The following is a 22,300-nucleotide window of genomic DNA, read 5'->3' on the forward strand; positions in this document are numbered from 1 at the left end:
TAAGTCGCGGGCAAAAGCTATGTAGTTAAAAAAGCCATGCACCCACCCCAGTACCAAATTACTAAGTAGTGCTACGTGTAGTAACTAGATGGCAGTATTATCAGTATCTACTTTCAGTTGTTTATGGTTTTTGTGATGTTGTCTATGAATCATTCGATTCAATACCCGGTGTAGTGCGTCAAAATTTTCAGTCAATCACTTGCGTCCTTTTCATTCACTCTTTCATTTGAGCGCACGCCTGACGGGCGATGCGTGTTAAACTGTGATGGCTCTTTACAACACTTTTGTAAATTCAACATTTTTATGATATTTGTGTGCTTAGTATTCTTCTTAGTGTAATTAATTTTAATTTATATATATATTGCGTTTACTTTAAAATGGCTAATCAATCCCAAAAAATCGTTTACAAGCTGGTCCTCACTGGAGGTAAGAATTGTTCTTATATTATAAGTACTTAGTTTTTTGGTTTTATCAATACTAGTGCTTCATTTTATAGTTAATTTAACGAATTTAACTTGAATACCAGTAGTGGATAATAATTGTTATGTATGGTGTTAAATGGTGTCATGAAAAAAGCAACACGTGGATATTTGACGACGTATTATTTTACCTCGAAACCACATTGTATTTTTATTCAGGACCGTGTGGCGGCAAAACCACCGGGCAGTCCCGTCTCTGCACTTTCTTTGAGAACTTAGGATGGAAGGTGAGCAAAACAATTAACATTATTTATGTAACTAGAAAATCTCATTGATAACACAAAAGTAAATTAATTTCAATATGTTCAGATCAGTCTATTTTCAAGAATTGCAAATCCGCTTCCTTTAATAATTGTACAGTGAAATGTGTAAATCTAAATTCCAATTTAAAGATAGCTTTATCAAAGCTGTTATCACAACTTAAATTTTTCGATCTCCTAACACAACTGCAAGTGGTAATATTTCTAATCCTTTCACTAATTAATATTAGTTGATCCTCCAACAAAAAGTTTCTAATTTGGCTTTAAGCAAGTTTGTACAGATGTACAATGTTCCCTATAAGCTGTGGTGTCTCCGCCTGGAGATCATATGTCATGGTTCCACAATGTGTTTATTTCCAGGTGTTCCGGGTGCCGGAAACGGCTAACGTGCTCCTCAGGTACGATGTGAAACCTACAAAAACTACACAGTGCATTACAAACATAAATCCAAGCTTTTAAATTTACATTTTCTATGATAGTGTTATTTTATGCATGCATTTCTTTCTTGTAAAAAATACCATGAACCCATGGTGTTTATTTATGTGATTTTTTTAAGTACATAATTCAACAATCAGAGTATTGTATTCTACACAGTTTTCAATTTGATTTAAGAAAAGTAAATGCTTTAATCAAATCAGAAAAAAATGAAAATTTAAAATCTGATTTATGTTGTATACACTGTGAAATGTCTTAGTTTTTGAAATTTAAAAGCTTGCACGACACAAATATGCAGTAGTTGTTAATTTGATATTTTTTATATGAAATTGGGAACTAATGCATAAGTGATGTAATAAGAATGAAAACATTAAATTTATACAAATTTGTATTTGTATGTAAATCATGTTTCAATGTTAATTTTTTCTTTGCAGTGGTGGTATCAAGTTTGCAGATCTCTCCGCTGATGAAGGTAAGATTTGCATATAAATTTTCCCTCACTAATCATTATTTCTTTCATCTGTGTTCCTCCAACTTACCTATTCACTTGTAGAATTTATAAAATGCTTAGAACTAAGTATTGCATGCAGCTTCTGCACCCTACTTTGCTAATTTTCCTATACATAATTTAGTTTTTACTTTACTTAACATTTATTTTAATTTTACTAACATTTGTTTATGTTATGTTAAAATACCTAGAGAAATGTAGGCAACTAAAATTTACCTTTAATTTAATTTCTAATTCCAATTTTCCTCCAACCACAAATCCATTGTTTTGATTTTTAAAATTAATAATAAAATATGAGAGCATGTAGGAAAATAATGATTTTCCTTCTCACCGGGTACATTTACCAGACCAATTTACTATTTATAATAGGTACTGCAATTTACGTCAATTTATTTAGGAAACGTTAAAAAATAAATTATATTTTCGTTCTTTAGGTACAATATTATAGTAAACATTTTACCTACAAGCAAAATAATGATTACAGGAATTTCAAAACTGATTATGAATGTGAACATTACAAACCACATTGTTCCATAGAATTTACAAACAAGAAATGTCGAACTCATGGTAGCATTTGAATCGACGGGCAGCAAATTTAACGGAACGTCGTAACAATGGGGTAAACAATTGATTTGATGGCAGCGTGTCATATTGTCGTAACATTTTATTGCATTGTTTGCTCAATAAAACATGTAGATTTATACGATTTTTCCATCCATTTCATAATGTTTAATTGCGAAGAAGTAATTAATGAGGAGCTTTGTAGAAAAACGAAATATTTTCCCGAAATCCTAATGTGTCTGGTTTTGTTTAAATTGGCAAGTGTGATGACCGGAAACCTTCACTGCCAGTGTCATTTAATGTTAACATTGGGTCTTGCCAAAATTTTATATCACGCGGTTTTTCACCCCATCCTTGCATTTGAACCTTGCATTTTCCTCATGCAAGCCTTGCGGCAATAATGATAGTAGATAAAAATGTTCAAGTACTAAACCAAGTCTGAAAATAAAATTGTTAAACCGCCTTTTTCGAAGTCTAATTCGAGTTATCTAAACTCCGTCTAGTGTCAATGACTCCACTCATTACTGATACAAGAGCGGTAAGCTTCTAAATGCACGTAGCATACGATCCCAGTAACTGACACACGAACCAGAGAAACCGGTTGAGGGCTTTGGTCGATATTATTACGACATAGCACAATTTTATCTTTTTATTAGTAGTTTTTATGGCCAGAAGGTCGAATTGACTTTCTATGTACCTAGGAGATATTGTCACGTACATAGGTAGCTGTTAGTTTCTACTTCGTTTATACTGCTAGGGGCGTGACTGCATTTGACGTAAGAGTACCACGTGAGGTAGGTCGACGACGTCCTTTGCCAAACGGTAATTGAATTTTCATTGCTAATGTAGTGTATGAGTGAAGAGACTCGTATGATGGACAAATGTAGCATTTCTCATTTGGTGACAACTGCTGAAAGGTTTCTAAAGATAGTAAATGAAGGAGTAAACAGTCTGACATGTAAATAATACAAAAGATGTTTAAGAAGCACTACAGAATTTAATCATTCATAATAACTGATATTGCTACCTAAAAACGTAAATACTTCAATTAATTTTGTAATAACATGTCCAAAGTCGCATAAATTGTAGTTGCGTGCCATAGAAATCTCTGGAAGCAGCGTCTTTACGTAAAGAAGCCATAAAAGATCGTAATAGATCTAGTATGGTTATCACGTTGACTCGCATGTTCTTCCAATGTTTTGATTTTTTCGTTAAACAAAAATAAACAGTTTATAGGTCGTGGCCTTTGGTTCGTATCATATGAACACTGATAGCTTATAACCCGTTATATTGTATGAGTTCCTTGTCAGTTTAGGACAAGATGACTTTCAGTTTTAATGTTATTCTTTGAGATCATAAAGTTCCCCTAACTCTGAAATGACTCATGAAGTCTACCTCTTTACAGTGCAATTACAATCTTTCTATTAAAAGTTTTCCTGTAAATGTTGATACATATCAAGTCCGCGTGCAAACCTTGTAAGTTTTTGAATACCTAAGGTCATACCACTTGGAAATCTCCCATCTGCATCATATGAGCCAAATGCATGATTCATATCTATACAATACTTGTTGTATAAAATCTTACAAATTCGGACGTCACCGAGAATTCCGTACCGTAATGCTTTGTCACCATACATATTATAGGATAGATGTATCATATCATACACTGCCAAGACGTAACGCCGGGCTAAAGTCCAATATAAAGCGAGTCTAGATCTGAATAAAACTCATTTAAAATTTAAAACTGGCAATAATTATGTTGCGTAACATCAAACGTATTTGTATTCTCCGCTACGCAGTGTATTTCGGTTGTTTTACATTGGTTTCAGTCACGTGCATCGTTTATTTTTGCTCCTAAAGCTCTAGGTGAAGACCGATTTGCGAGCTTCACTGAAGCTCCGAAACGAGTCGTGAACGCTTTTCTTGCTATTTTAAGGAACCCTATTATATTCCTGGTCGCTTGTTTTTGTTTTGGTTCAACCTTACTAAAGGCGTTGGCAAAATACGCGAGCAAAGCTCCCTTCTTACTTCAATTAAACGAATGTAATTCCATAATTCATTAGTATAAGAAATTCAATTATTATTAAAGCTAGATTTATTAATTCAGTACGTAATACTTTCCATTCAATTGTATCGAAGTTCTCGTTACGTGCTGGTAAATCTGTTTAATCCATTATCGTCAAGGTCTTTCGGCATTTACCCTTTGAATAATACATATTTCTTCCATTGGTATAATCTTCTTATAAAAATTGCATTATAAATGTATAGACCACCTAGCTGGGGCGGACTGGGGGAGGAAGGTTCGTTATGAGGCTTCTCGAGTCTCTCGACACGTGAATGTTTATGTGTGCGTGGCTGACGTATCGAGCATAAGCTAGTTCACGGTCACGTTCACGGCGATAGAAACACGTTGTATGTGGAATGCGTAGTTACTGGTTACGTATCAGTATTGTTCCTCACTGGAACTTATGACAATATTTTTTTCATTGTGGCTGGACTCTACGTGGTATATTGTCGGTTATCATTCTTCATGCACTTTGCCATTGATAAAACCAGTGCGGTTGTAAGTTGCCTACTGTTCTGTAACATCTTTACAAATCAGGTTACTTTGTAATAATCATTCGGATGTCATCATCATCGGTAATGTTGATATTTCCAATAATATCCTTATTTAATCGGCAATCAGGTTTTGATGATAAGCTTCTTATTTAAATTATGGCCATTTTATGACTGCCAGCTCTGTTTTACGCTTGAATTGAATCGACAGTTGTTTCCGTTACTTAAAAATCGTTTTTTCCCAATTGAAACTGGTCACGATACAGTACACAGTGATTGATACCGAATAATACTAGATCGTTATGCGTAATACATGCTGTTTTTAGAGTCTGCCATCATTTAACTGGTTTATGTGAATTTTAAGACTACATTGTTAGAATTATATCTATCATTCATATTACATATTTAAATTTCTGGTTCGAGTAAAGCATTGGGGTTTTCGAAATCGTTATATGGTATGAGCATGGGCATAAGCTCTTGGAACGGGATTATTATTTTGACAAAATGGGGTTATAATCTCCGCCGAACCAACCTAAATAGGCACAGAAACGTGCAAAAAGTTTAGGGTTGTTACCATGTCGAATAGGGAACCGATAATAACGGTCACACATGCGTTTATAATGTAACAAGTGTACCGTAACTAGGTGCAATCGTTTATTATACGCATGTTACCCATTAAACAGAAATAGACAATTGTGGTGGGTTCCACTCAAGCGGGGTTTTCCGTTACAGTGCCTCCGAACGTTGAGTCGCCACTTAAATAATCTGAATAGAATTTGAAATCATTATACTTGTTAATAATTGTATGTAAACTATACATAGTATCTACGTACAAACCATTTGTCATCAGCAGTCACCGTGTGACGTAGGTATCTGTGTAAATTGAGTGAAACGATGCCTGAATAAGTTCAGCATCCGGTCCTCAACATCCATTAAAATGTTTATCGTTTATATCTACTGATATTTACACAAAACAAATGAAGTCACATGCAAACTCTGACGTAAAGACGACATTTAATTACTTTTGGCCCGCATTACCTGCTTTTATCTTGTAGGTACATAATTATGTCTTTTGTACTAAAAATATTATTTTCCATACATATATTAACATAAGATAGATAAAATATATCTTCAAAGACGTTATGTCTATATCTATATCTTCAAACATTTTTCTAGTCATGTAAACGTAGTTATACATAAATATGTATTAATTGTCCGAATGTTTCAGCATTAAAGTCTGAATGAGTTTAGATCTAGGATAAAAAATAAATGGGAGACACATTTGACACTATGCCAAAAAGTCCCGTTGCCATTTTATATCGTAGTTGTAGAAATAATATGAAGTCTCCCAAGCTCCAACTGTACTCGTTATAACAACTCAATTTCAAGAGTGCTCTTACTATATTCATTGGAAATAAAAACACGTATCTAAGTTAGATATGACATTTATTAGGATTTATAGCGTACTAGTAGATGTTTGTGTCTACCCTAAAGTACTATTGACAAACACATAAAGCTCGCCTTATGGGAGTGACTAAGTTCGTCCGGACAGACATCGGACAAGGTCAAGGCGACCTTTACAAAATGGATATTGATTGATACTGAATGAATGGCCCCGATAGCAATGCTAATAACCTATAACGGTAATAAGATTTTTTGTAATTACAAAGTACGTTTGATAAAAAGAAATCAGAATAAGCACACGACTCTAGCTACACAGGTGGGGCATTATAGTTTTGTGGTTCAATAAAACTGGCCGTGTTTCTACGACCTCGTGCCCTTTTCCGTCTGATATCTTATGAAATATAGAAACAAACAATTTCGCTTTCTTGTCCTTAAATATTTAAGTACTTATCGCTTTGTTGTAAATAATAGTTCTCATAAAAACCTTTTGTTCCTAAGTAGGGCGACTAGTTGATATCGACCTACAAATATTTTCTTTACAATTTATCTTGGAATTCTACCTTGAGTCAACAAAATAACAAAAGGTATCATTATCAGGCCCTTGGGCATAATAGTAGAGCGACAAATCGTATAGATTCTTAACTGAGTACAGGTAAACCCTGCTATTACGAACAAAACCATCTTAATAATTATGAAGTCTGTCATGCGCACATTCACGACCTCACGTTATGGATCCACGCGGTTTGAACAATCATGATTAGAGCTAGCTAGTATGTATCAGTATAAAACACGTCTGCCACCATAATGTATACAAATTGGCACATCTTTTATCATTCACTGACGTATCTCATCATCTAATCACGAGGACATTCGTTTCCTTAAATCAAGACTTTAAACTACTTCAGGAAGCAAAGCTCATACGTATTGGAGACATGTTTAGTTGCTAATAAACATAAACATTCTTATCACATTCAATTCGGCAAAGATGTAAGACGTAAGTACCTACAGACATACTTCAATTAAAGTAACTGATAATGAATATTGTGGCAGATCCGTCGATAAGTGTTACAGTTGACATGTGCCCCACAAATTGCAAATGGTGTACAGCCGCGGCTGTTGCCCAAGTGAGCGACGGGGTCGGCGGTGAGTCGGTAACAATGTCAGACTGGAAGCTAGGTAGTTTTCTTTTCATTACGCTAAAACCTCCCTTATAGCCTTACAGGGTCATCGATCTCTCACTAATTGCTCGAGCTATTCATGTTATATTTACCTACATACTGCTCGGCTCTTATCAAATTAGGTAGCTCGTGGCAGTGTTAGTTGCTATATACAACTTGTTCAATAGACATAATAAACTGTTGTTTATTAGATTAGCAAATTTAATCAGAAGGTAAACAAACAAGCTATCCGACGAATCCCAGTCTGCTTCCATTCCGTCACGTCACGCAATCGAAGTTTGTCGCAGTGATAACGACTCACATCTGGTATTAATAAGATCAATGGCACAGATCGTTTATTTAGAAGTTTTTGCTGTGAATTAAAACGGTTAGGTATTGGTATCGTGCCAGTAACCATATATAACCATGCGGTATGTAATTTAAGAGCTTATGAACCCATCTGTGACAAATTTTGTCGCATCATAATGATGGCTTTTTTTTTTCTTATAATAGCATGACCACCTAATTAGGTTCACCACAGACGTACAACGTTTTGTTTGGCTTCTGATGACGTGTAAGCGTTGAAACTTTTTTTTTGACATTGACGTCAGTGGAGGCGTGTTGACCAACGTACACAAGAGAGCTGCCAAACATTCTATGGAACAGACAGACGGACATCTTTACAAAAAAAGATTTCTTTACTTTAAAACATTTTAATTATTCCAAAGCGATGATTTGTTCTTCTGAAAGACCATTCATCTTCAATCTGTCTTTAATTATAACGAAACTAACAAAAAATCCCCTTGTTCAAAACATCAGGGAATATCACTGAGTCATAAAATTACGTCGATACGCTATACAAATGAAACGTAAGTTTGCTCAAATTACGATGAATAATGGAATTTGAATAGTGCATGAAAGTCATGGAAACAAATCACGCGATACGAAAATAAATTTGTGTTCCAAGTTATCTTTTACAATACAAGAGTTTATGTCCTTCGTATTAAAATAACTTCTAATACGTATTTTTACTGGATTCCTTACTCCATTTTGGGACAGATAGCGTTATCAGGGTTTGTTTGCTATTAAAGTTTTTATCGAAAACAGATATGTGTAGAACCCTTGCACCTTTGGCACACGAATTCCAATCCGGTTTAAACTAAACATTTATTCGCGGTGTGATTAAAAAGAAAACTAAACAAGGCTCTATTTTAAGACGACGCAATCGATCGTTTACAGCAATGTTACTGATTACTTTTACATTGTTCGATATTGTTACATTTTATTTAAAAGGTATAAAATGGAAATATTGTACCATTCCGTTCTTGGTGTAAAAGCATTTAGTTTTGACCTCGATTCGTCAACCTGACTGCAATTAGGTACTAGGAAAAAGACAGTACAATACGGATTTCTAGAAGTAAATCTTTTTATTCGAAGAAGGAAAATTAATTAAACTTTTTTCTTCCTCATTTGTCATTTACCTATTTTTTTGTTACTATCCTTTTCCTTAACAATTAAATACAATTTATTTCCGCCATTTTACGTAGTACCTAATAAGTAATATTTTTTACACAGCTCTTAACAAAAACAATAATGTTTTTATCAAGTTCATGGCTATAGATTTTTTCTTATCTATCATGTGATACCTGAGTGTCCACTCAAAAGTAGGTATTTATGACTAGCAAAACTAGCGGTACATAGAATTTATGAGAGGGTTCTAATCAACTCTAATGTTAATAATAAATTATCCTAAGTTAAGTATATTTGTTGAAACATTTAATATGAGGCTGTAGATTATAGCATTATCTTTTTAAAGCCCATTTCTTTTTTAATACTGACGATACACGTCGTCATTGCCTTCGTTACATATTCTAACAACGTCATAAAATTGTCTAGGCAGCTGTCGCCTGTCATTACTCGTACATTTATAACGAATATTCGCAAATGTGCCCTACTTTTGAAATAATTCCTACTGTTTCTTATCTAACAATTACTCGTATATTTAATAAAACACGTGGGTACTGTAGACATGAATCGTCCTCATCCAGTACGAGTTCATCGGTATGGCGCTGAAAATAAAACGCAGCAGACAATCAGGGCCGAATTAGTCTCCCAGCACGCCCCTCGCTGAAATTATTTACTTGATTATTTTTAAATAGACAAGTTCCAAGGCAACGTCCTTTAGCTATTAGCTACAGACTCTTGTCAATCATTTCTTTTCAGTTGTTTTATATTTTTGTAAACTTATCAACGAGCCTCACTATAATATGCTCCACGTCCTCCTTGTTTCTTGTTACCAACTGACAATAAATATTTACTGAAGTAATTGTAATGCGGTGTAAACCGGCGGTATTCATGTTGTCTACATTACCGCTCGGTTACGGCCAGAATCGTCTTACATAAACAGGATACCTCTAGACGCTGTACCCTCTTAATAGCCATAAGATCGTTGCCATTTAAAAGCCGGTGATACACCTAATATAGAGTTCTGCACATTAAGACGGCATTTGGCAATGGAGACGTGTTTTATCTACGATACTATAGATACGATACTAGTTAGATCGGATTCCATGAGAAATGAGTAACATTTCATGAATGATTTGGATGCTTATTATTATTAAGTTATCACGACAATCACTCGTGCTATGATTTGAAATGATCACGCAAGAATACAATTGTTTAGCATATAATGTTTTTATTGTGAAATCTATATCCGTGCCTATTTTTTGGCATTTGGTATGACAATGGTGTCTGTCGGGGTCGTTAACAGTGATTTGTAGGTGATAATATGTGTTCCGCACGCCGCGCCATGCCGCGTCACTGCCCCATTGCGTCATAAGTCTTGTGCTCATCTCCCTCACTGTCCAAAACTCGAGGAAATAGCGACATGGAAAAATAAACGTGTCAATTTTACAGTCTTTATTAAGAAACATTTTGAGTTTTTAGCGATTTGACAAGATGATATTTTAAATTCTCTTGCATCATAAATGTATGAAATATTCAGTTGGACATGGCTTGTATATTGTATTCACTTGCTGTAGGAAGTAGGACTACGTTTTATAGCTATTTATCTTTTATTCATGTCGTCTTTTATGATGCACCAGTGATAGTGCGCTTTTACATACTTCACTATTATTTTCAGTCACGTTCTCTTGAACGAGACATTCAATTTCCTTTCATTTTGAAAATTTCTACATCGCGTGCGTGACTTTAGTTGACTAAATTTAATTGTGCTAGCTTTTGTACCTACGACATTCATTAGAATAGATCGTGCCGTAAATCGCGTTCAACGTTCATGTCTTTCTAAAACGTTTGGATTATCCAAATAACTTAATGTAGATAAATGAGCTTTACTGTCATCGTTTATTATGCAGCGGGTAATTTGCCAGATAGCATACCTTCAACGTTTTCGCTAAATGAAACAGAATATCAAACGAACTTTCAGAGATTTGGAATTAGATATTCTCTTTTGTATTCCTTTCCCTTTGAAGCCTCAAAGCTCCATTTCCTGCAGGAAATTAACGTGTTACTTTGTATTAGTCATTTCCTAAACTGTTATCTGATAACTATGTCGGGATATTTGTTGCACCAGTATCAATTTTGTTTGTTTATTCTCTGGATAAGCGTTATATAATTTAATAACGTTAATCTATCACATCTAAATCTTTGTTGACCTTTCGAAAGCCTAGATTATCCATTTACTGCGGTGGTAACATCTTGTAAATTAATACGCAAGCTAATCCTGTATTATGTATATAGCCTATAATCATATACACTTAACAATAAGTACTTAACAATGTTTGTCCGTCAAGATTTTTATTGTAGTTCTTATTCTCCAGTCAATTTAATCTATTAAAGTACACAATTGAAGAAACAGTTCTTGTACTCGCAACAGGGGAATTCCATTATCAATAGCTTGCTTACTTCATCGGTTTTATTAAAAGCTTCACGTTTACCTACATATTCATTAGTAGGTAGGTATGTATGTAATATGTATCACAGCTTGCCATAGTCCACGTGTGTCGTTGGCTCAATTTCAATATTTGACTATACAGGTTATTGTTCTAGAAAACTTATTTCTTATTCCAACACGACCGTTTTATTCTTTTAACCTTTTAAAGTCCCGCCCACATTTCTCTCATTATAATTGGTAACTTGCTGAAATACTGTGTAACGTTTAATGACATACATTTTTCAAAAATAATTCTATTATTGATGGCACCGTTCTAAAAGTACTTCGTCAAATATAAAAAATAAAACTTAAGAAAATACATGTAGATTTTTCTAGATGTTTTCTTTTTTCTGTGTATACCTACGCCACGCGGGATATGTATCCACAAATATTATCTTATACAACATGTTTAGAATACCTGTCTAACTTTGATCTTCTGTGCTTTCTCATGGCTAGAGTTAATTAATTTTCTGTTTACATTACACTAACATAACCCTACACTATACTTGGCTTGCGTTTAAGACATAACATAATTTTGTAAAAATAACCTAATTCTCACGAGTAATAACTTGGTGGATACTCTGTTTATTGTTGCGAACATATTTCTGCATTAGCGTCATCACCTATAACAATAGATAAATGTAGCCATTATAAGCCTTTGTATTAAATAATGTGTATCTTTTGTTACAGCAATGAAATTCCAGGAGAACCTTCTGAGAACTATGATACAGATTGAGAACACTTTCTTCGAGCTGGGCAGGACTTGTCAGAGGGATTGCTTAATTATATGCGATAGGGGTGCGATGGATGCCAGTGCATGTAAGTCTCATTTCACTTACTAACTTAACTTTAAAGTATTTAAGTCCAAATTCGTGACGGAGTGGTGTTAAAGTTAAGTCTGTTAATATCACAATAGAAACGTGGTAAATAAACAAACAATGGTGTATTCAGTATGCTAAATTACCACGTGATTTCCAGTAAATGCAACAGATTATACCAGTATTGTGTACAGATACGTGAAAACTATAATTAACATGTCTATTAATACTGACCGCAAACAGAACATCATGCCATAATTATGATTTACATACACAGACAGACAAATAGACGCCTGAAGGGTGATTTGTCTGAGAATGAATAAGTGTACAGTGTAGATAAATTCATCAACACTGTTATTCGTCTAGTGTTTACGTCTATCTTACTAATGTTATATGTATATGTCTGTTTGTCACCCATTAACGTCAAAACAGCTGAAGAAATCGAGATAAAATTTGCAAGTTTTGCAACAGGGTTAGATTTTGGTCTGAAATAACACAGGCTACATTTTCTCCCACGGGAATGCAGGTGAAACCGATGGCAGAAACTAGTTACATTATAATACCTGGAAGATAAATGCCACGTGCTTTAAGTAGTATGTTGTATATAAATATGTACGGCAACGTGTTTAACTACGCCATGGTTTATTATCATTGCAAGAGTCACTCGTTTCTCAACAAGTTTTATTATGGAAACTTACACACTGGCTTGTCTAGTGCCTAGGTAATGAGTCAGTAACAAGAAAATTATTATACACCATGTGGGTAAATAAAGCTGCTGTAATGGTTCCGTCTAGCGGCTGTGGAAAATGTTTTTAGAATCTAAGTTTCAGGTTAAAAAAAGATTCTTAACGTTCTAAATTGTTTTTGTTTTTGGTTTTAATCTATTAAATGTGGTTAGGATAATTACTGTGGTTAATTTGTCTTAGAACTTAGTAGAACGTAAACAAATTGCGTGTTTTATAAAAATATCAGGTCAAACTATGAAATAGATTAGATAAAACTAATTAGCTATTAGACGTGGCTTCAAAAGTTGTACGGGAATAAACAATTAGAGATCGGTACTTATAATAACTATTAATGATTATGAGTTAATATTTTACCTTGTTTTAATTTATCTGTCACACCTAATTTAAGCTTGAATCATCTATCAACGACAATAATTAATTAATAACTATATTTTTATCAAAGTAAATAACTATAGTATACCAATAAGTTCAACACAAAGTTTAATTTTGCCGTTATTAAATTAGAACAATGATGATTGATATGAAATTGAATACTTACTACTTATTACACTTGTATTTATGTTTATTTTGCACCGATTGCGTTAATGCTACTGTAATTTGAACGCGGGATATTTATTATACCTACAACAAAGGAGAACGTAAAGTCCTAAACTTGTTTACCAAGTAATTTTATTTTTGGAAAGGAAAAATCCACTGGAAATGTGCATTTCCTCAGATAACGTTCGTTGGTTCCGTCGCAAGCGTGACGAGTACTGAAAAGATAGAAATAACAATGTTAGCTGGTCTGATTTACATACATTTTAAGATTGCATACAATGTTGCCTCTTGGCAGTAATCTAGTCACATCTAGATAGTTTAAACGTGCCACCGGAACGGTACTGTCGCACTGTACTAACATCACTTGTATTCATTCTATTTACATAATGAAATCTAACCTTTATCATATAATTAAACAGATATCTATTGATTTCCTTTCTTCTACGAACAAACACTTATTATCATTTATTTCTTCAATGAAACATGTAGGTATCTACTTAATTTTTCCTGTATCAATACGGCTTGTTATGTAAATTCCAGCCACGCGTCCGCACCAAGGAGGTCATTTGCTCTACTGATAGCAACACGAATTTTGTTTACTTTACTGCGGTATTATCAGAATAGGTCATAATTACAAATTATAACTCGATGCCTTTATCAGTCATTCTATTTAATTAATTTAACTAGTGTTAGTTACCTAAGTACAAAGGACGCAAAGCTATGATTATATGTATACTGCTACACTTTCTGGTCTAGACAATAGTTGTCAAGGCGTGTGGTGTAAAAAAATAAAAGCATGTCAGGGTTATGTAAAGAAATTGGCGGGAAGCCGACGTAGAAAATTGTTTGAAAATTTTAATTGCATCTCTTTTTCTAATAGCAATCTCTTGGACACATTTCAGTTATATCGAGAGAGAAATGGGAGTCGATGTTGGTAACAAACAACTGGAACTGCGTCGAGCTGAGAGACAACCGGTACAATCACATCGTACACATGCTTTCAGCTGCCAACGGAGCTGAGGACTTTTACTCCACCGAGGTAAGCACTTCCTTTCTCTTACACCGGTCGACGTCACAAGTCAGTGAACTAGGAAATGCAGGCCAAACCCCACGAAACTAGGCCGCGTCTAAAATACACGTTAGATAAAAGTCACTTGCTTGATAACTACGCTCGTTGCTATTAGCAAAACTAATTGTTTTATTTCATTTGTTAGTTTCATACGGATTTGAATGCAAACAATACAGCTGTTGCAATACTAAATACATTTTACTCGCAAATTTTCCCTAGAAAAATAGCGTTGTTTATGATTGTATGAAAAATAACTTTTATCTTAGATACCAGTGGAATTAAAATTAAATGTATTTAGACACGCCTGTTGCCAAGTGTACCTATTACATTCACTCACATTCATACTCAAACCACAAGTAATGAAATGAAACCCGACAGTTAGGAATGCGTAATGTTGATTACTATGATCCAACCTGTCGCCTGCGTGCAAGGGATATGATACATGATCATTATGCTTAAGCCACAATGATACGAAACATATTGAAAATATCATAATACAAACGCAATATAGATAACGACAGCAATAGACTATTCCAAGATCGTATAAAACGAAGGTTGTCTAAAGTCTTAATGACTGTTATCGTAAAAATTTTACGTCGATTTTATTATCTAAAAACACTAAAATCTAATGTAAATACCTATTAAAGGTGGATGATGGATATGCTTAGTTAATGTGACATAGTTATTTGGTACTCTCGATCAATGTTTTATCCGTAACCCCGTGTGTTGTGGGTGTGGGTATTATCGGCTTAGCTAGAACTACTCGCACGTCAATCTTAGATAAATACGTACGTATTGATCTAGCAATCTATTGAGGAAACATTCCCACAGTCTATTTTAAAATTTAACGAATTCGCGTCCTATCTATAGACTGGCGCGTTTCAATGTCAAAACAGATTTCGCCACCTAACGAGTGATAAGTCTGTCTATGTTTACCTGAGTGATACGAACTGTTTTGGTATGATAACATACCTCATCATACTAAATAATTAGCGTTAGATAAGTAATGTGACTAATAAGCGTTTGTCAACAAAGTTCTTAAGAGACACGAGTACTGGTAAACAGATACAAGTACTCTAACGCATATTTTGTTTGCATCATCTAAAATAGCTCAATTTGAAAAAAAATAACTACATTATTTGAAAAATGATACAATAAATCATAGCTGCATTTACTTGTATCAAAATCTCGACTAAAAGTATAAAGATTAAAATGAATGGAAGTATCAATTAGCTATGCAAAAAGGAACTATATCCTATGTACATAAGTTTGTAATTGCAAAATCATTCACGTTTTATCGGCCCTGACACAAGGTAGAAAATTAATTTACGTTAGAATCAGTAATTATTGTAGGCATTATTACATAAGTACTTAAGATTGATGGTACGAAAATTATCAAATAAAAAGGAAGTAGAATTAAAATATTAAATCAGCTTTGGTTTTTCTAAAATGTGTAGACTGATAGCTGATAGATAGTACTTTTGGGGAATAACGCGCATTTTTAATTTCATGTTCCAAGAAAATAACTATTTATTTTAAACTCATTATTTATTTAACAGCATTTTGTCAAGCATCACCATCAATCATTTTGAGAGACATCGCTATTTATTACGCTTGGCTCTCTCTCCGACATGTTTTCAAGCTATCGATTACCTTACCTACACAAATATACTGTTTATGCGGGTTTCAAGTAACGTCAGACCAGACAATGGATAATAACAGGGGACCTACTGACAGCACGTGACGGTTTTCATATTTAAATATACCTATGTCACAAAGCATCACTATATTCTACGTACTCCAGTATCTATTTACTCAAATTACTTGATACCAGCTGCGTATAACAAATTATCACTTTGTATTTGTACATTAGAATGCGATGAACGCGAAAACTGCTGAAGAGATAATGATACGATTTCCATCAATGGATAATACTGACATAGTGGCGGGTTTAAATGTATAATTTATGAGTAGATCATGAGCGCGTGATGCCCAAACCTGTACCTCGTTATAATAGATACTATTAGATACACAGCTAAGTATATAATTGCATATTATGTACTTTTTGAACTGACTCTACCACTTATTACGCGTTACGTGGTGAGGAACGTGACTGAAATAATCAATGGATTTAAGTGCAACTTCATTGTAATATAATTGCCTACCTAACGTAAATTTCGTCTAGCGTGTCATTTGGTCACGTTATGAGAGTCGTGTGTGGTATTTTGATTGTTTTACTATGTTCTTGTAGCTTTTATTTATTATCTATTGACATATGTACTTATAGCTTTCCATCAGAGCGTATACTTGGAATTTAGAAGATTTTTCTCGAGTACTTTAAGTTTCACTGAAGGAATTTCTGGATAAAAAGTGGCCAAGGTTTCTGAAAAAGAAGTTTAACTATGATGAAAGAATTTATCAAAACGATTCAGTAGTTTCAATGCCAATTCAATGCAATTTTCTATTTTTCTTGCTGTCTTATGAAAGTAGATAAAGTAGTTTTATTAATTAAAACATGATACTTAAATGCAGATAATTGATTAGTTTGTATCATAATCATATCATACTATCTTAGGTAATAACCTACTTAAATGGAAAATTTATCCAATCTATGTCAATATTAAGGACAATGATTATACATAACAAATGAAACAAATAAAGAAAATGGTGCAAAAAGGCAACATATTTATTTATTGCATTTGAATATTGCTTTGTTGTGACGACCTCGTCGAGTGGTTGCAACTGCAATTGTAGAGGATTTAGCAACGGGTTTTATTGACGCCTAATCCTTCGAGTATTACAGAGCAGACGTCTTTTACGTCATATTTCACCTACAGATTAATGATCCCCTTTACGAATAACCTGTTTATTTATTTAAATCCAATACAATCAATATCTCAGCATGTTCATAACAAATAGTAAACGTTTAAATCTGAATTAGTTAGCATATTTTTATTTCATTAAACGGTTGCTCAGAGCTATAAAAACAGTATTATTCAAATGTCTAACTTTATGAATTACCGCAGAGCATGCAATCCTCTGTTTGTGGTTTCGCAATAACATTGGCAATGTGCCATTTCAAGACAACTGTGATAAAGCCCCCTGTATCAATAATACCTAGCTTCAAGAATAATAGTAATAATCCAGTAGCGTCATCGAAAGATAGGATTAATGTTTTGTTATGAATTTCCAAGATCAGAGATTAAGGCGCCCTGATAATATTGATTACTATTCGTCATTATGATGTATTTGTCACGTGACGAGTAATCGAATGATGTCTAATCACACTTGGAATCTGACAAATAAACGTATGACCTAAATTAGTTCCGCGCCTATTTTTGCCTAACCTTGACAGATACGATATCTGGCTCGATTGAATTGTAATAAATAGCTATAACTTATGGTTTTCATCGACAGGATCACGCCTGCCGATCTGAAGGCGTTGAGCTGGCGAGGGAACTGGATTACAATGCGGCTGCCGCGTGGATCGGTCATCCTTACTTCGATGTCATCGACAACTCGACCGACTTCGACCTGAAGATGAACCGGCTCATCGACTGCGTGTGCCAGAGGATTGGCATTGACACCGGTGACCGGCTCAATGTCAACTCCAAGAAGCGCAAGTTCCTCGTCAAGTCGCCGATCGCTCCAGACTCGGAGTTCCCCCTTTCCAGGACTTCGATGTCGTTCACAATTACTTGCAGAGCGATGTCCGCAAGGCACAAGTCCGGCTCCGCAAGCGTGGTCAAAAGGGCCACTGGTCCTACATACACACGCTGCGGAAGGTCCATCCCATCAATGGCCAGTCTGTCGAAGTCAGGACGCAGCTCACGCATCGAGACTACTTAAACCTCCTCCCGCAGCGTGACGAAGCTCACTTCACCATCTTCAAGAAGCGTCGTTGCTTTATCTACAACAATCAGTACTATCAGTTGGACATTTACAGACAACCCTCACATCCCAGGTGATTAGGTCTTCGAATTATTTCTATTTATATGTTTATTTTAATTTAATGCAGCTTTATATTGTTATAATAAATTAAGTATTTTATATATATTTATTTTATTATTTATTTATTCATTCGTCAGATACAAGGTTCAAAGGTAATATTTATGTATGTATGCTTTTTTGGTGACATAAAATCCTTTCATAAATCAATATCTAACTGAAACCAAAATGTTTCCAGGTGCCGGGGACTAGTTTTACTAGAAACGTACAGTGCTATTCACGATCAAGATACGCTGTTGGCGTCGCTACCCAAATTCCTTGTCATTGAGAAGGAGGTGACCGGCGACCCCGCTTATTCTATGTACAACTTGTCCCTCAAAGAAGATTGGAAGAATTCAAAAAAGTACTACACTGGTGGTGAGAGCTCCTCACATGCTCACCCACATATTCCCACAAATGGTAAGACGGAAGATGTGTTAGCTTTCCTTTTCGGATATATCTACATGGAAATGCCTCATCTGATTTCATACAAATTCAAATAATACTATTAAATCAATATTCAATACAAATTCAGATTTGAACAAATTGTATGCTTTTGGATGAGAGACACTTCAATATTCCGTTTATTAATGTCTGCAACTGCTATTAAAACATTTGCCGTGTTTGCCACTAACTTTTCCGCGATAGAAAAGTTTTAATAGCACTTGTCTCAGACAGACCCTTGAATTTATGTCTCTGTTGATCATTTCTTTGCATGCGATATTGTGATGTGAACACTGGCGTAAATTGTGTTATAGAATAGATTAGACACCCCTATTAGTACCGGTAGACTTCTATTTTACTAGTTTTTATAGGAATCTTTTTAAACAAATATTCTGTCTAGTTTTTGTCTCATTACACATTGAATGTTTTGCACTAATAAGTCAATATCTCCCCCGTAATACATATCAACGTTTACTATCTGGTCTACTAATATTCGAGCCTCATTGTCATTACTTATTAAAACAGAAAGTTTAGGGAAATTATGCGTGAAGAAGAAATTGTCAGTGTCAAAAAGACGCGGGAGGTATGGATACATTTCATGTTTCTACCACTGTGTGAGTATTGCTAGTTCTCCCCCACCGGGTCCCCGAGTATATTAAAGTCACCATAACTTTGCAGATACGAGAGCTGTTACTATTTTGGGACGAACCGAAATGGGTTCATCCGATGAATCTACTAATACGGAGCGCAATATTTTGTAAAGAACATTTAGCTTAGAAAACGTGACTAACACATTTGCGCCAGTGTCACTATGAAACACGTAGTTTGGGGGTTAAAAGGAAATTTTCTTTTGATTTATCAGGGCATTCTAAAGGCTTGACCAACGGCCACAGGGATGACAAACACATTGGCTCTAATGGAGTCGCGAAAATGAATGGCCACGCAGGTGAGAAAGTCAACGGTCATGCCATCAGTAAAATGAATGGCCACGCTGGTGATAAAATTAACGGGTACAGTGATAAGGGCACTGCGCGTGGAGCCAAAGTAAATGGCCACCACGCCAACGGGCACGCTCCGAAACTCAACGGTGCTGCAGTAAACGGCGCTGCGCATGAAACAGAGCTGGACGAATTCAAGAAGAACCACAGAATGGATCTCGGATCACCAAAGATTACAAAGGTCGCTGTCAAGATTTAATTAACATTAACTTACCTACTTTAGATTTTGAAATTTTATGGAATTCCACTTTGTAACACTTCGATATACACCAAATTATGAAATAGCAATAATGTTAAGAACTACTTAAATGTAATAAATAACTATTTCATTATCGCCAACCATCGTTAAAGGATCATGTATGCTCGTATATTGTATTTATTCATAGTACTTTTATATGAATTGCCAAAAGATAACTATTTTTGTAGTATTCCTTAAATATTACAATATTTTACATAGGTAATGCATCCAAGAACACCACAGCGTATAATATATTGAGCAATCTGAATAATTCAGATATATGTAATAAAATGTTTTGTATTGTTTGTGCCTTTACACAGTATGATATACTTAAATACTTTTTCATAAAAATATAATACAAATATTGTCATTCACACTAATAGTATGTACTTAAAGTGTTGCAATAATATCAATTTAAGTATTGTTGCAGTATGTTAAACACTATGGACTAGTGTTTTAGGTTCTAATGTACCTAACGCGATAGCATTTTATTTATAGACTTAATTTAATTATGTATTGACGACGCGACGTTAGTAAATTTCATAATTAGGACGTTGCAGTAAATCGTTTTAGTTTGTAGATTGATTCGTGAAATTTTAAATGTCTCGATGTTGTGTGGTCACGTAGATCGTTCACACTTGTTTCTTTACAGGGGTCCAAATGTTATCTATCATTAACACCATTCGTTAACAGTATTCACTAGGGCGGGTCCCCTGAGCTTTTAGCGTTGAATTTGTCTTATAAATGAAATATATTTTTATCAGAATAAAGAAATATATTTATGTGACATAGAGTAATTCGATTTAGAAATTGATGTCGTTGCAATGTCACTATTTTTTTTATTGTCGAAGGAGACTAGTACCTACTTAAAGCAAAATCATAAAAATAATTTTACAAAAGTATTTTTAAGGCCATCTTTTTAATATAATTTCAATGTAACGAAGACAACATCTACTGTATAGCGGTTTGCTAAATAGCTATGAAGCTATTCAATCGTTTGGCAAGATCCACGGTAGCATTGTTAATGGCTGTGCTATTATAATTGAGCAATTGAGGGCTCTAATTCTACAGAGCAAACGTTGGCGGCGAACGTGCCAACTGAAATTAATCTTACTAGCCGTTTGCACCAAAAGGATAAATGTAACGCTAGCTTTATTGCAGTGTTTATCTAATAAAATGCAAGAATTATTTGAGTTTGTCTAGTAAGACTTGGCTTTGAATATTGTATTAAATAAAACTTTACATTTTAAAATGTAATTTATTTTTGGTGCATCGCGCTATTAGCTTTTGGGCGTAAAAATCTCAAAATTGCATATTATGTATGTACTTCTCGCATCGTTTCTTAATAAAGAAAAATGCGTCATTGGATTTTTTTGTTTTACTTACAACCTAAACCCAGTAATTTTTTAGATCTTCCGGTTCGATTTGAGCACGAGGTGTTTGTTATATAATTAGCATCGGAGGTTTAGACTGCTACCTACGGCGTTATCGCAGTGGTTGGGCGACCGCCTGCGGCACACGCAATGTAGAGTGCGGATTCGATTGCCATATGAATAAAGTGTTAGTGATTCACATTCGTTGTTTTATCCTCGAAGGGGTAGGCAGAGGTGCACATTACGGCACGTAAATCCGCTATACAATGTTCATCCACTTTTCACCATTTATGTTATAAGTCCCCATGTAATAGGGGGTGCCTATTGCCATATACTGGGTACAACTCCAGACTCCGTGCCAGTACCGATACATTTTCGAAAAACTGAATAAAGCCCTGTAATACTTTGCCCACGAAATCGACCACGAGACCGAGACCCCTTGTCAGGCAGTCGCACTTGCGACCGCTCGATCAACGAGGCATTCGATCAATTAGTTTCGTTCGTTTATCCGATTGAATTATGTAAGTACCAACTAATAATTTAATCATGGTGAAAATTCCTAATGGGTTTTGTTAGGATATCGGACTTATGCCCGAATACTCAAACGCTACTCAATTTTAAGACACTCTCAAATGTAGTTCTGTTACTATCAATTCTTTATAAAATGACAGAGATAGCACGATATTTAAGTACAACTTAAAATTAAGTAGCGTTTGAGTATTCGGGCATTAGTTTGACAAATGAAACCACGCCGCTTTGCACATGTGCGTGGGCCCAT

General features: G+C 34.7%; 1 protein-coding gene across 1 annotated transcript; it reads left to right on the forward strand.

Annotated features, from left to right (window-relative positions):
• Positions 1 to 181: 181 nt before the first annotated feature.
• On the forward strand, positions 182 to 21,517 carry LOC118267071 (TRPL translocation defect protein 14-like). Its single transcript, XM_035580828.2, is given in 10 exon segments — positions 182 to 426; positions 639 to 706; positions 1,100 to 1,137; positions 1,609 to 1,646; positions 12,003 to 12,131; positions 14,316 to 14,452; positions 17,900 to 18,140; positions 18,143 to 18,446; positions 18,669 to 18,889; positions 19,776 to 21,517. Coding segments are annotated over 10 exon segments (1,560 nt in total). The 5' UTR covers positions 182 to 377; the 3' UTR covers positions 20,111 to 21,517.
• The last annotated feature ends 783 nt before the right edge of the window (positions 21,518 to 22,300 follow it).

The sequence above is a fragment of the Spodoptera frugiperda genome, chromosome 23 (assembly GCF_023101765.2).
Source record: "Spodoptera frugiperda isolate SF20-4 chromosome 23, AGI-APGP_CSIRO_Sfru_2.0, whole genome shotgun sequence".
NCBI lineage: Eukaryota > Metazoa > Arthropoda > Insecta > Lepidoptera > Noctuidae > Spodoptera > Spodoptera frugiperda.